Raw genomic sequence first — 15,367 nt, forward strand, 5'->3', positions numbered from 1 at the left:
CGGGTGGCTCTGATGACGAAGAGCCCAACTGGTGATGGAGGGCTTGCAGTTCCCGACTTTGTAACGTATTACTCTGCGGGACAACTGCAGTGGTTCACACGATGGACAGCAGGGCGACAGACAGAAAAGTGAGACCGGGCCATTTATATCAGACCTTGACATGCTTTTACAAACTCTGCTTAAAGTGGATGGGATACCATCTGGCTGCACTGGCAAGATACAGGTGGTGAGGCGCTGTTGGAGGAGATGCCTCCAAACACAGTCCAATCCTGTACTACATATCCTGTCGCACGGGGGGGGGGGGGGGGGGGAGGAGATAGAGAAATGCCCAATTGAGGCCAACTAAATTTCTTCATCCTGCACTGTCCGGAACTTGTGTGGGACTATTCGTTTATTTCCCTAAGGCACGGCAGTGAACGGCAAAAAGGGAGGGGATGGGGGTTAGTCGAGGGGGGTTTTGAACGGATAATGTTGATGCATGCTGCTGTACATGACGTATTTTGCCACTGGACATGAACTTCTCACAGGGAGTCTACTGACTAATGTACACCCTGTGTGATTATCCTATGCAATTAAATCGGTTTAAAAAACTAAAATGAAAGGCAACTGCTATTCCAACTCCCAAAAAATAGTGACTTCAAATGAAAAGCATGGCATTAGGCACACATTTGGGGTAATCTGGATAAATTAAGCAGAGAGCCCTTTATTTTTGTGAAAGTTAAATAACTGCCACTGTCCACATTAAACATATACTGACCTAAATGAGCAATCAGCCTCAGTCTATGAACAATTTTGATGTACTTATAACTTTCTATAAATCATATCCTTCCGTACTCCAAGGATTTGACAAGTGGGACACTATCGGAATCACCAATTTAGGAGACTTGATCACTAAAGGGAAAATCTCACATTCAAAGAACTACAAACCAAACACACTCGCACAAGGAGAGATCTTCCGATACCTGCAAATCCGACACGTCATTCTTGCTAATATCCCCGACCTCTCTTCCCTACCAGACGCCCCCCCTTTAGAGGACCGACTACTTATCGAACCACTTCAGACTAAAGCCATCTTTTGCACTTACCATAAACTTTGCAATTACTTACCCGACTCCTTTCAAGCTTTACGGAACCGCTGGCAAGCATACTTAGGGGAGCTGGATGATGAAGACTGGCAGACTGCTTTAATGTCCCCCAGAGTAACAGCCATGAACCACCGCTTCCGCCTCATACAATTAAAAATACTCCATAGGTCCTACCTCTCTGGCATCCTACTGGCGAAAATAGTCAGCCGAAGTGATGCGTTATGCTTGAGGGGATGCGGCCAAGACAGTACCTTTTATCACATCCTCTGGGATTGTCCCCATATATGCCCGTTTTGGGTCAGAACCTCCACAACGACGAAAGACACATTGGGCAAACATCCAACCGTCACCGAAACGGAGGATCCTAAATATATGGGAGCCTACCGACCAAACGGAAGTGGAGCAGCAATGGGTGGCGCTGGGATACCTATTGGTTAAAACGAGCCGTGGCAATGTCCTGGGGTTCCGACAAATTGCCGCTTACGATTGGGTGGGTGGCAGAAATTGATAAATGCATGATCGCAGAGAAAGCGGTCTACATACTAAGGGGCTGCCCTAAGAAGTGGGATAAAAAATGGGGAGGTTGGAATGCCTTTAAGGGGAAATATCTACATCTCCCACAGAAGATATGGTGACGAGACGAACTAGAATGGAGAACCCATTAATTGCTTAACTCATGCTGTGTTGAACACCAATTCACTGTACTACATGAATGTTGTAACCCACGAATATATTGTGCAAATTATTCTGTGCTTTAACTTTAATACAACAGTTTATTAAAAAAAATATCCTTCCGTACTTAGACAGCGAATGTGGCGCGAAGTCAGTCACCTATGCATGTGTACAAGGTAGACTGCCCAAAAGGCCCTTCCAGACTACACATTCCCATCCACTGCTTTACATGGACAGTCCCATACACATTCCAAGCACCTACACTTCTTATATTGGAAAAAGATCATGTCTGCACTTTACAGCAGACCTGAAATATTACACAGTGTACTCTGGGATAAAAAATTCCAGTTGTTTTGGTTTCTATGTAGTCTTGGTAACCTTTTGGCAAAAGCTCTGCATGGTCTCCAGCTTGGTGTATATAATGCTCTATTGCTACCTTGTAAGTTTGTCCAACATCAGTCAAGTTATTACTTCTGACCAATCACTTCTGCTGTATAGTGTGTATTTGTTAGCATTGTTTTGTGTTGAGGTACAAACCATAGAAATGGCTTGTGGGGTCCTTGGCTTTCAGTTGCGATTCAATAGGGTTTCGCTGAAGTCACAAGATTAATAACCACTGCTCTAAAGGATACACTCCAATGATTTTGGAAGACATGGAGGTTTTTGCTGCACTGAGGAGACATTCTCTTCCCAACTCATCTGTGTTGATCGTAAGATTTTCATTGATGTAACGAACTGCTTCCCTGCGCAAAGAAAGCACACCAATTGTATTTGACCAGTTGAAGACATTTTATCCATGACAGTTTTGTTAATCTTCTCCAATGAACATGCCAACACCACAAAAAACATGAAACATATGAACTTGTTCATTACTACAACTCTTTAATCCACAGGATCTATGACATGTATGTAGACCATATACATTGCCACATGCTTGAGGCACACTAAAAGTTGCCACAAAAATAAGAGTATGAAATCTTTACGATGCTTTTACGTAAAATGCATTATTACACCGATGTTCATCTACTCATCATTTAGAATCATGAAAACATCACTTATCTAATCATATGAGCTATGAACATACAATACAAAAGGACAGTAAGTGTGATTGGTTGGAAAACTTGTTTTAGCTCATATTTTATACTTTTAAATACCAATGTCCAACTCTTGGCCCAAGAATAATTAAGAGCAGTGCTTCCCAACCTTTTAAGCACCAGAACCCAATTTTTAGAACAAACATTTAAGACCCATCTAGCTTTAAAAGACATGAGGCAGGGGGTGTGAACTTCCAAAATAACATACCCTTTGCTTTCCTCTCCAACAGCAATTGTTTGTGACCACACCCTTTGATATGTCTTTATTGGGCTCTGGCCAAGATATTGATTTGCCTATAAAAGTGACAGATGGTAAATTGCACAAGAGTATGGAACTGTAACACTTGTCAAAAAGCAGTGCTAGCCCATCCCATCCACTCACTAAAGTCAGAAGGCTTCTGAAAAACCTTTGTGTTGAGAACAGCGACTTTAGCAATTTTGAAAAAAAAAAAAAAACACCGCAACAGAGCATGGAAAGGCCTCACATCAATTTTTGTGCTATGAGACTTAGTGATGTATTTGGGACTCCATATGTACATACTGTAATTGTATTCATATAGCGCTTACTACCCCCGACGAGGCGTCTAATCATTTTTCTACCTCGGACACCAAAAAAGAAATAGTGGCAAGTTAGTATAGGGAAATATTAAATTTATTTGAGTGGGACAAGCGAGTCTTAATTGGGTTGAAACGGCTAGTGGAGAGATAGAAGAGGGAGGGGTTTGCATTTGTATAGCGCTTGGTATCCCATCAAAGTGGGATAGAGAAGGAAAGTGTCTAGAAAGTGTTTATTTGGTGATCATATAAGCAGTAACAAGTTTGGGATGATTAAAGGGGGAAGAATCAGAAGGAAGGGTTTACAAAGGCTCGTTTGTTTAGTTAGTGTACCAGACAACAAATATTTGTTATGCGTTCTTGTAGCCATGGTCTGCATTTGCCAGTCTAGCTACACTTCTGTAATGAACCATGTCTGCTAGATGGGGCTGACAAATGCACACACTGCAGCTACAAAGTAGCTAACATACAGAAAATGTCCATCATTTGTATTCAGCCAACACAAGATAAACCACAAGACTCAGAGCGCTTACAATATATACATATGTATATATTCACTTAAAAAACCATAGGTTTCACACATATTATAGTTAGCTGGACATTTAACTCGTAAAAAACCATTGAAATTCCCCCGTTATAGTTAGTTCAGATAACTATAACTCTCGCGCCCGCAATCCACTGCTGATGACGTCACATATTACATGACTCATGACATGGTCAGTGACATCACTCATGACATCACTGATGACATCATCCTTGTGATAGAGTGGCGGTCGCGCGAGTTATAGTTATCTGAACTAACTATAACGGGGGAATTTCAATGGTTTTTTACGAGTGAAATGTCCAGCTAACTATAACATGTGTGAAACCTATGGTTTTTTAAGTGAATTTGCAAGGTTTTTTAAATGCTAATTCCTAACTATAACGTGTGTGAAACCTATGGTTTAAGTGAATTTGTAAGGTTTTTTAAATGCTAAGTTATGTATGTTTTATTATATTTTTATATATTTATTTTACAATAAGCTACCAATGTATATAGTTATAGATTGACTGTATCCTGTAATATGGAATGGCTCGTTTAAATTATTATTATTTTTTTTTTAAGGTTTTTCACCGTGCGCGCACCCCGCGGTTTTTTGAAAAAAAAAGAAAAAAAAAAAAAAAAAAAAATTCACCCTTCGGGGTCCTTCAGGGACCCCCTGACAAAGGCTAGGGCAGAGCTTTCCAAAGTATGTGTCGCGACACGTTACTGTGTCGCCTGACCTTCGTGGGTGTGTCGCGCAACAGGAGCCTTGGCCCTCGCAGTGAGGGCTTGAAGGCAGGGGCGCAACGGAATTGAGCTCAAAGAGCTGTCTGTGTGTGCGCGCGCCCAGGCTGAGACAGCTTCCCACACACACACAGACAGCTTTGAGATTATCGCAGCCGCACCCGGGTACTTCACAGGTCTTTACAAGACCATTAACGAGGCTTTGGTTTTTTTTTTCACCCCTCCATCTCCACATGGCGAAAGGGACAAATCCTTTGTTTGTCACCGGTAACCTTTGCCGACTGTCCTGCTGCGTGGATATTTCCTTTTCTATGCAGTGCAGGAGAAAAGAAGTTTGTTTATTCCTGTCACCTTTCCCGACCCCTGCAGCAGTTTATCACACCAGGCTGTGACACAGTTTGACTAATAAAGTAGGTAGGAGAATTTGTCACTATTTGTTTTTCGATTTAAAATGTGCACAGGACCAGCAGGACACATACTTTGTGCGTGCTTCATTTAAACAATTTTTTTATCATTATCATGACCGATGCAGGATAAAATAAGACAACACAACATGCCCAGATAACGCTGGTGATTAATGATCCTGCTGGAGGGCAATCGTTTGTCTGTCCGTAGTTTTTAAATGCAGATCAACTGTATTTTATGTGGAAGCTCAGTGGGTTACTGCCTTTGTCACAGAGATCCTTGTGCTACTTGCAGTTCAGAAGTTACAATCCTAACATAGGACAGTGACCAATGAACTGTCACCAAAGAGCTGCATACAAACATGAATGGTGTAGTTAGAACTTCGCTTATTTTTGTTTTGTGATATAGTTAGAACTTCCTCAGTCTTTCATTATTCTAATTTTGCTGAAATGAGTATGTTTGGGCAGATATACATTTTTATCAGTAAAGCTGACCCCCATGTAATACTCTTTAAATCCTAAAGTTGTTTCCCCACACCAAACCCTCTTAAAATATATTGCCCACCAGTATGTATGACGTGATTCATACACCTTGTAATCCTCATTGGCTTATGTGACATTCCCTGTAGACTGATTTACATACTTGTATGACTCATTGTCTCTGTATAATGTGTGCGTGGTGTAAAGTACTGACACACACTACACTGACATGAGTAGCGCTGTACAACAAATGAAATGCATATGAGAGAGGGGCTACGTAAAGATGAGGGGCACTGTTGGAGGGTGGCAGCGATGGAATCTGAGGAGGAGGTGGTGGTGGGAGGGGCTATGGAGCAATGAGGGGCACTGTTGGAGGGCGGCAGTGAGGGAATCCGAGGAAGAGGTCATGGGGTGGAGGGGGGGAGCTAGGGAGAGACGAGGAGCACTGGTGGAGGGTGGTAGAGAGGGAGTCTGAGGAGGAGGTCATGAGGGGGAGGGGCTACAGAGAGATGAGGGGCACTGGTGGAGGGTGACAGTGAGGGAATCCGAGGAGGAGGTCACGAGGGGGAGGGGCTATGGGGAGATCAGGGGCACTTGTGGAGTGTGGCAGTGAGGGAATCCGAGGAAGAGGTCAATAGGGGGGCAACTATCAATTATTTAACAAATCCTCTCAATTATCTCACAGCTTTAATGACTGCCGCTGAAAACAAAAACTAAAAATCAATATTAGTCACTGCCAGTAGCACAAGAAACCAAACATGAAAGTTATATGTTTGTTTAGCAGGTCTATCGTAAGTACATTTGAGCTCATTACAATATTTAACAAATTAGATTTTGCTTCGGGGTTGTGCAAAAAAATTATGCAACCCCGATGCAAAATCAGGGCCTTAACATGTATTTATTTTTTTAAATCCTGCCACAAAGAAACTGGCAACAAGGAGAAATGCGGCAGTAAATCTGTTCTACTCAACTGGTTGCAAAGTCTGTATTTTAAAATATCATGGGGTTAAGGCACCTGTGGCAGAGATCTTTGTGTGCTCAGTAAAGCTCAGGGAATAATAATAATGGTAAAATAACTATTTGCTGGAGAGGTTTGTGTTTTGTCTAGTCCCAGTTTTGGATCAAAGTAGCATTGAGGGTTAATAGGTCTCCTGGAAAGCACACTATGTAACGCGCAGATGACAGATTTTTATTGTATGTAAATGGGCAAGTGAGTTAGCGCTTTGAACACAGAGATCCTTTTGTTACTTGCAGTTCATACATTGTAATTCTTCTAATATAGCACAGTGAGCCAAGAAGGACATGTGGCTCCTACACCTTGTAACTCTCCCCATCTTATGTAACATTCCCTTGATTTACACACATCATTTATTGTCAATGTATAATGTGTATGTATAAAGCACTCTGACACTACAATGGGATTAGTAGCACTATAGCACTGTAAAAGAAACAAAACAAAATAGTGGCATTTAAATTGTTTGTGTAAATACTGGGACAGACTAACAAATCTGACATTCCTACACACATGCATATCTCTTATATAAAAGGACTGAACAAAGTCAAAAGCATGCCTGCCTCTTGTGTGATGTGATGTGATAAGCTATGTGCCTTTGTTTCTCCTCCATTTCATTTAGATGTGAGGCTCCTGATAGCTCCCAGCCTGGATACTCCAAGAAAAGGAGACCTGATGGCCCCTTAACTTCGACCTTTGTTATAGGCCCAGCTGGAATCTGATAAGCCCCTTCCCCGTCTGTACATTGCTGCTTGGAACAAAAGCAAACAATGTGCAGGCACTGTTGAATGTGTCCCGGTGTCTAAAAATTGCACCAAGACAAGTTTACCATATTTCTGTGGGGCCCAATCTCATAGCAGGGTAGACTGCGATCACCCTGTGAAAAGAGTGGATAGACTCAGTCTACCCTCAACTTGTGCCCGGTCTACTACATAGTGCCAAGAGATGCATGTGCATCTCTTGACGCTATGTAGCAGCTATTGCTCATTTTAGTAATGATGAAGTTCACCTGTGTGCCCTAATACTGAAAAGCGAGGGCAAGAGATCTTTGCAGTGTAAGTTAGTGGATAGGTACATAGTACATTTCCTTTACAACGAACCATGAAGCGGTGTTTAGGAAATTATTAATATGCTAGTTAAAACAGGTGCATTTAGAAAACTGAGGCCCAAGCTCCTAACTAGCAGGAAGGCCATTTATTTTCTTGATCTGTGCGTAAGTGGATGAGCTCAAAGGGGTAAGTACACATCACTTATCATTTTGCTGGCTCGGTGAGTGAGGTGAATAATAAAGCCGATCTACAAAGAAAACGAATCAACAGGGTTGGGGCGGGCGGGAGGAGATGGAGTGAGTGAAAACACCAGCACTCGTGTGGAGTGCTCAAAGACAAAGAAAATAGTAGCTCCTATAACGGGAGTAGTGGAAGGACGCAAGCACTTGGTCCATGTTCAGGGGGAGGGTCAAACACAGGAAGAAGCATGACGCTTTTATGCTATGGACTAACGGGAACGACGGATATGAGAGCACGATGGAGCAAACAAGTGGTAAGGCAATGGGCGGGCTGAAGCCCACAGATTGAAAACATGCTGTTCGAGACAGCATATGCGCAGCCTAGACGGGACCTAAAAAAAAAAAGGACAGAATATGACAAACAAGGCCAACATGCTTAAAGTTGATTATTATATAATAGCTCACCAGCAACTTAATATTTGGCCCAATACAGGAAATAGGTTTTCTTTTGATAACGTGGCGAAACAAAAACTCCACAACCCAACCGACAGTTGATCTAATGTACTGCCTTGTTTTTTTTAACTGGGAATTATTCTAATTTGATTCACATGTTTCTTTTTAGTATTTAAGAAGGAAGAAACGTTTGCCAAAACCAACACTCCATATGCTGTGGGGTGCCCTTTTTGTGCTGTAAATCACTGGGGCATGTGTCGATGTGTGCATGATTATATTCTTGTTTCAGGCACAAACCTAACCTTACTCCCTGTTTTGCCAGTCACTGTCTTTGTTAAAAACAGATTCACAATTGCTTTATTAAACCTTCTTGCTTTCTCCAATTTGATTGAAAATGCACCATTTGCCCACTATTTTTAAACCCCCCCGAACACCTCTGTGGTGATTCCGGCTCACTCGCTACGCTCGCTCGCATTACCGTGTCACTAAAGCAGGAATGTCAAAACAGTGTGTCACCAGCATGAAAAGTTTGGAAACCTGTGGGCTAGGGGGTCAGGAACTCTCTACCCTACCCCCTTTTCACGTTCTCCACCTTTCTTTTTCACTGTCACACACAAAATGGCGGCCGACGCTTCCTGATTTCGACCGATTCGAATGTTGACTGACATGTAACCACCAATCAGAATTACGCTCGCGCACGTTATGGTGCGCGCCTATAGATATTTATGTACTTTTAACTGCAATTTTCTCAGGAACTACTGAACAGATTGACACCATATATGCAAAAGGCACATGCCTGACCTAAGGACTACCTCTTTGCCAAATTTCAAGTAATTCTATTCAGCCGTTCGGGCTGTACCTTCGACTAAAGGTCCTATGGGAAAATGCATGGGGAAAACGCTTTTTGGGACCCCCCTTTTTTCTCAGCCCCCGCTTGACGAATCACCCCGAGACTTTCAGGGTAGGAGCTGAGCGCCCCATTAGTTTTTGAAAATTTCGCGAGGATTCGTCAACCGGCGCCAAAGTTATTCAAAATAGAATTTTCAGATTTCCTATGGAAACACGGTCCTAACTATAACCATCTACTGGCGACCGCCAGTAGATAATGTATTTTACAGTTTTAAATAGCACAAACCCAACCAAAAAGGGCATTGGAACACTTTACATGAGCAAAGTGTTCAAACTCATGTTGGAACATGAAATTAAGTGAATTGCCCAGAATCAAAGGATGTTGAGTCAAAGCCAGGACTCGGTTTCCCCTAATCCAAAGTCAGCAGCTCTGGACATTAAACCACATCCATATTTCTCAATTTATGTCTTAAAGTTATACGCAAGTGGGATGATGGTGTACGACTGCATGTAGTGAGCTAATCTCTATCGAAATAGCTTTGTGAAGCCCTCCCCCCCCCCAAAAAAAACACATTGATGCAGCAACAATTACTAGAAGGTTCACCCGGACTCTAACTTAGGAATATGCACGTATTTCAGCACCTCAGCACGAATGCTGCTAAAACAATTTTCAGAGTGGGGTGCTGACAACATTACATCAAACTTACTCAGAGTGGCAAGGGTGCTGTATGTAGCTGGCAGGGCATTTTGGAGCACATTTTCGAAAATATAGTATTCCATGGTCGCATACCGTCATTTACAGACTGTCCATTTTCAATTGAAATGGCCACTGAACTTAAAGATTAACAGTTTTACCGATAAAACTATATACCACACAAATGATAATGTGCAGTTACTATTTATAATTTCCGCGTCACCAAGTAAAGTGTCTTGAATTTCATTGATCTAATTGTAATCTTTGTTTTCATATTTGAATTTTTTTTTTAAAAGTCTTTATTTTTTCTTTCCTAACTGCTGATATACTCTGAAATGTGAACAGTTAATTTACAGGTTTTTAAATTGGGTTGCAAAAATAAAAAATAAAAAAGACATCCTACAGCCTTTCCTTTTATACATTGTACCCAGTAAGTTTGTCGCATAGTTAACTTTAGAATCTGCTCTCTGCATTCAGAGAAAGAAAAGTAAACACCAATCACTATGTTAAAAGAATAAGCAGCAATTTGTCATAAGACGTGGACTAACATTTGACCTCTGTATTTGAAGAATGCAAATATGACAAGATAAATGCTAAATTTAAAGGCCATTATATATTGCTCATTCATTTTCTTAAGCCAAAGGTTTCTTAACCAAGAACAACAGCTAGGAAAACACTAAGTATACAAAATGGGAAAGTCCAGTCTCACTTGCAAGCAAGTCGATATCCACCTATAATGGATGTGGGGTGAATCTTCTGTTTTACAAGTTCATCTGCATTTTTCAACAGCTCTGCAGCAATAATCACCTGTGTGAAAAACACAAAAATATGCACACAAACAAACAAGAGCCTGTTGGACAAATTTTAAAATGGCAAGATTCATTAATATAAAAGCAAACCCATGTTAAAAGGGCAAGTCCCACCAGTGCAAAAACATGCAATCTTTTTTTTAAATAAATGAGCACAGTGTGAAGTGCAGGTTAGTCATCAAAAGTGCCAATTGTACAGAAAACAATTCTACATCAGTAAGAAATCATCAAATCAGATTTGTTCAAGCCACTTACACAATGAAGCATTGATTGTTTCATCATGACTTTCAGTTAAACTTGAGTCTCTATGCCCCATGCGTATAGCTGCTCACACCACAAGCCAGGTATGGCAGTAAGTTAAATGGGAAGAACTTCAGAAAATACAGTTTCATGTTACAAGAAATCTACTTTATACGCTTGCGAACATTATTCATTGCAAACAGAACGAGTGTCAGCAAACAGGCGTATTTGAAATGTTGACAACAAACTTCCTTCATCATATAAACATCATACATGTCTACATATTTCCCGGCTAAGTTAGTCAGACGCACGGTATAGGATGTACCGATAACCACATGGAAATGTAACGTGAGCAATAATTACTTACAACTGAAGTGGTGCCATCCCCAACTTCATTATCCTGCAGATCAGCCAGCTCACAAAGAACCTTGGCAGCGGGGTGCTCAACTTCCAACAACTTCAGTATAGTTGCACCATCATTAGTAATTGTTACGTCCTAATAGGAAACAAAACAGAAAGGCAAAGACTTTTCCCAGTTACATCAGACTTAAAAAACAGACAATATAACGGACTAAAAATCAGTCTTCAATCAGAAGTATTGAATGACTAAAATCAGGGAGGAAAGCATACTATCATGGATAAGAGACTAACAATGGGAAAGATAAACTGGTCAATAAAATGAAGCGCAAGGCTAGATCAAATTACCCAACAGGCTTGGCTGTACCAGGCAGTTTTATTGAACGTTTTTCCTACATAATTTCATGCATGTAAGGTAAGTTTATTCACCACTCTCAGAACCATTTACTCATGCTCACACTCCAAAACAAGAAAAAGCTGGATGCTTCAGTAAAGATGGAGCATTAAATAGAAATCAACATGCCTCCTACTAATGTCATATAAAATGCTTAAAAGCAATCAGTGTTTATTATGCTGCATTGGAAAAAGACAATAGTACTGTCCTTGGCAAGTCAGACAAGTCGGCATAAATTAGTTTGGAACTTAACATAACTCAAGCCAAGATATGCCAGGTTTGTGGCATAGAAAGTTGTTCATCCTACTTTATCAAGTTGGTTATTTTACCAAAGCCTACCATGGAGATTTGTATGGGTTTAGCTATGTGGAATTTCTATAAGCAAGTTCTGGACAGGAAACATCTGTCAACACATTTGTGTCAGTGTACATTATGTGACACACTTACTAGGTGACAAGCTTATTAAATAGGCGCCATCTTGGAAATTACAACTGAGGCAAACTTGAACCTTAAAAATGCATCAAATTGGGGGTTTCAATTGCCATTCAGACTGGCGCAAAAGAACATAGATCAACATTAGCCGATTAATCAGCGGATACTCCGTTGCATTTCTTTTTAAACCCCCATCACTGTTTTAAAAACATCTGCGTTATACAGAATCTTTGACCCAGGCCAGATGTATGCATACGCAGCCAAAACAAGCACTCGCAAAGCCAACATGTATGGTCTTGTCGTAGCCTTTTTTCAAATTGCTAAACTGATGAGTTTTCCAGCTTCCCCAACAATTATAATAAACAGCAAGCATTGGCAAAGCCAATTGGTTTTGCCTATGCAAAAGCTATTGACTTAACCAATATGTTTTAGCAATGTTGTACACCAGAGTGGCTGCTGTTTAGCATGGCTAAAAGATAGGGTAAAGGAGAGTGGTGTGGAGTGTTGTAGAAGTGGAGTTATGGGGTGGTATACAGTAGAGTTGAGTGGCGAGGAGTGAAGTGTCATGGAGTAGCGTACAGTGTGTGGAGGGTGCAGAGTGTCGCAGAGAGGAAGGGCTGAAAGTTGAGTAGCAGAGTGTCGGAGCCGAGTGGAATAGAGTGTTCCAGAGTGGTGTGGCATTGAGTGGCGTACAGGGTGTTGCGTAGAGTAAAGCTGCAGTGGCTTACAGCAGAATAGATTGTCAGAGTGGAATGGCCTAGAGTAGAATAGTTGGTCATCGTGGAGTGGCAGAGGCAGTGTGGAGATTCGTAGTGCGGTAGAATTGCATAGAGCGGAGTAGTGTCGTATAATGGCGTAGAGATTGGAGCAGCATAGAGTGAAGAGGCTTAAAGTACAGTGCTGCAGAGTACATTGGCGTAGATTGGTGCAGAGCAGAGTGCAATGCTGCAGAGTGGAGTAGAGTGCAGTTCGAATAATGTAGCGTATAGTGGCACATAGTAGAATGTTGCAAAGTGTAATGGCGTAAAGTACAGTGATGCAAAGTAGTTGGCGTAGGTACAGTGGCATAGGGTGCATTGGCTTTGAGTAAAGTGATGTAGAGTGCAGTGGTTTAGAGCAGAGTGGCATAGACTACAGTGGGGCAGAGAGCGGGGCATGGGGCAGAGAGCGGGGCAGGGGGCAGAGCGCGGGGCAGGGGGCAGAGCGCGGGGCAGGGGGCAGAGCGCGGGGCAGGGGGCAGAGCGCGGGGCAGGGGGCAGAGCGCGGGGCAGGGGGCAGAGCGCGGGGCAGGGGGCAGAGCGCGGGGCAGGGGGCAGAGCGCGGGGCAGGGGGCAGAGCGCGGGGCAGGGGGCAGAGCGCGGGGCAGGGGGCAGAGCGCGGGGCAGGGGGCAGAGCGCGGGGCAGGGGGCAGAGCGCGGGGCAGGGGGCAGAGCGCGGGGCAGGGGGCAGAGCGCGGGGCAGGGGGCAGAGCGCGGGGCAGGGGGCAGAGCGCGGGGCAGGGGGCAGAGCGCGGGGCAGAGCGCGGGGCAGGGGGCAGAGCGCGGGGCAGAGCGCGGGGCAGAGCGCGGGGCAGGGGGCAGAGCGCGGGGCAGGGGGCAGAGCGCGGGGCAGAGCGCGGGGCAGGGGGCAGGGGGCAGAGCGCGGGGCAGAGCGCGGGGCAGGGGGCAGAGCGCGGGGCAGGGGGCAGAGCGCGGGGCAGGGGGCAGGGGGCAGAGCGCGGGGCAGAGCGCGGGGCAGGGGGCAGAGCGCGGGGCAGAGCGCGGGGCAGGGGGCAGGGGGCAGAGCGCGGGGCAGGGGGCAGAGCGCGGGGCAGAGCGCGGGGCAGGGGGCAGAGCAGGGGGCAGGGGGCAGAGCGCGGGGCAGAGCGCGGGGCAGGGGGCAGAGCGCGGGGCAGGGGGCAGAGCGCGGGGCAGGGGGCAGAGCGCGGGGCAGGGGGCAGAGCGCGGGGCAGGGGGCAGAGCGCGGGGCAGGGGGCAGGGGGCAGAGCGCGGGGCAGAGCGCGGGGCAGGGGGCAGAGCGCGGGGCAGGGGGCAGAGCGCGGGGCAGGGGGCAGAGCGCGGGGCAGAGCGCGGGGCAGGGGGCAGAGCGCGGGGCAGAGCGCGGGGCAGGGGGCAGAGCGCGGGGCAGAGCGCGGGGCAGAGCGCGGGGCAGGGGGCAGAGCGCGGGGCAGAGCGCGGGGCAGAGCGCGGGGCAGAGCGCGGGGCAGAGCGCGGGGCAGAGCGCGGGGCAGAGCGCGGGGCAGAGCGCGGGGCAGAGCGCGGGGCAGAGCGCGGGGCAGGGGGCAGAGCGCGGGGCAGAGCGCGGGGCAGGGGGCAGAGCGCGGGGCAGAGCGCGGGGCAGGGGGCAGAGCGCGGGGCAGAGCGCGGGGCAGGGGGCAGAGCGCGGGGCAGGGGGCAGAGCGCGGGGCAGAGCGCGGGGCAGGGGGCAGAGCGCGGGGCAGGGGGCAGAGCGCGGGGCAGGGGGCAGAGCGCGGGGCAGGGGGCAGAGCGCGGGGCAGGGGGCAGAGCGCGGGGCAGAGCGCGGGGCAGGGGGCAGAGCGCGGGGCAGAGCAGGGGGCAGAGCGCGGGGCAGAGCGCGGGGCAGGGGGCAGAGCGCGGGGCAGAGCGCGGGGCAGGGGGCAGAGCGCGGGGCAGAGCGCGGGGCAGGGGGCAGAGCGCGGGGCAGAGCGCGGGGCAGGGGGCAGAGCGCGGGGCAGGGGGCAGAGCGCGGGGCAGGGGGCAGAGCGCGGGGCAGGGGGCAGAGCGCGGGGCAGGGGGCAGAGCGCGGGGCAGGGGGCAGAGCGCGGGGCAGGGGGCAGAGCGCGGGGCAGGGGGCAGAGCGCGGGGCAGGGGGCAGAGCGCGGGGCAGGGGGCAGAGCGCGGGGCAGGGGGCAGAGCGCGGGGCAGGGGGCAGAGCGCGGGGCATAGGGCAGAGCGCGGGGCATAGGGCAGAGCGCGGGGCATAGGGCAGAGCGCGGGGCATAGGGCAGAGCGCGGGGCATAGGGCAGAGCGCGGGGCATAGGGCAGAGCGCGGGGCATAGGGCAGAGCGCGGGGCATAGGGCAGAGCGCGGGGCATAGGGCAGAGCGCGGGGCATAGGGCAGAGCGCGGGGCATAGGGCAGAGCGCGGGGCATAGGGCAGAGCGCGGGGCATAGGGCAGAGCGCGGGGCATAGGGCAGAGCGCGGGGCATAGGGCAGAGCGCGGGGCATAGGGCAGAGCGCGGGGCATAGGGCAGAGCGCGGGGCATAGGGCAGAGCGCGGGGCATAGGGCAGAGCGCGGGGCATAGGGCAGAGCGCGGGGCATAGGGCAGAGCGCGGGGCATAGGGCAGAGCGCGGGGCATAGGGCAGAGCGCGGGGCATA

At 47.2% G+C, this 15,367-nt stretch overlaps 1 protein-coding gene across 1 annotated transcript in view; it reads right to left on the reverse strand.

Moving 5' to 3' along the window:
• TCP1 (t-complex 1) overlaps positions 1-15,367 on the reverse strand; it is a 126,909-nt gene that overhangs the window by 59,525 nt on the left and 52,017 nt on the right. Inside the window, exons 3-5 of the mRNA XM_085611649.1 lie at positions 11,210-11,338; positions 10,503-10,600; positions 2,390-2,500 (exon numbers count right to left, since the gene is read on the reverse strand). Coding sequence (XP_085467775.1) covers positions 2,390-2,500; positions 10,503-10,600; positions 11,210-11,338 — 338 coding nt within the window. The remainder of the gene's footprint in view (positions 1-2,389; positions 2,501-10,502; positions 10,601-11,209; positions 11,339-15,367) is intronic.

This window comes from Triturus cristatus, chromosome 6 (genome assembly GCF_964204655.1).
Source record: "Triturus cristatus chromosome 6, aTriCri1.1, whole genome shotgun sequence".
In the NCBI taxonomy this organism is placed as follows: Eukaryota; Metazoa; Chordata; class Amphibia; order Caudata; family Salamandridae; genus Triturus; species Triturus cristatus.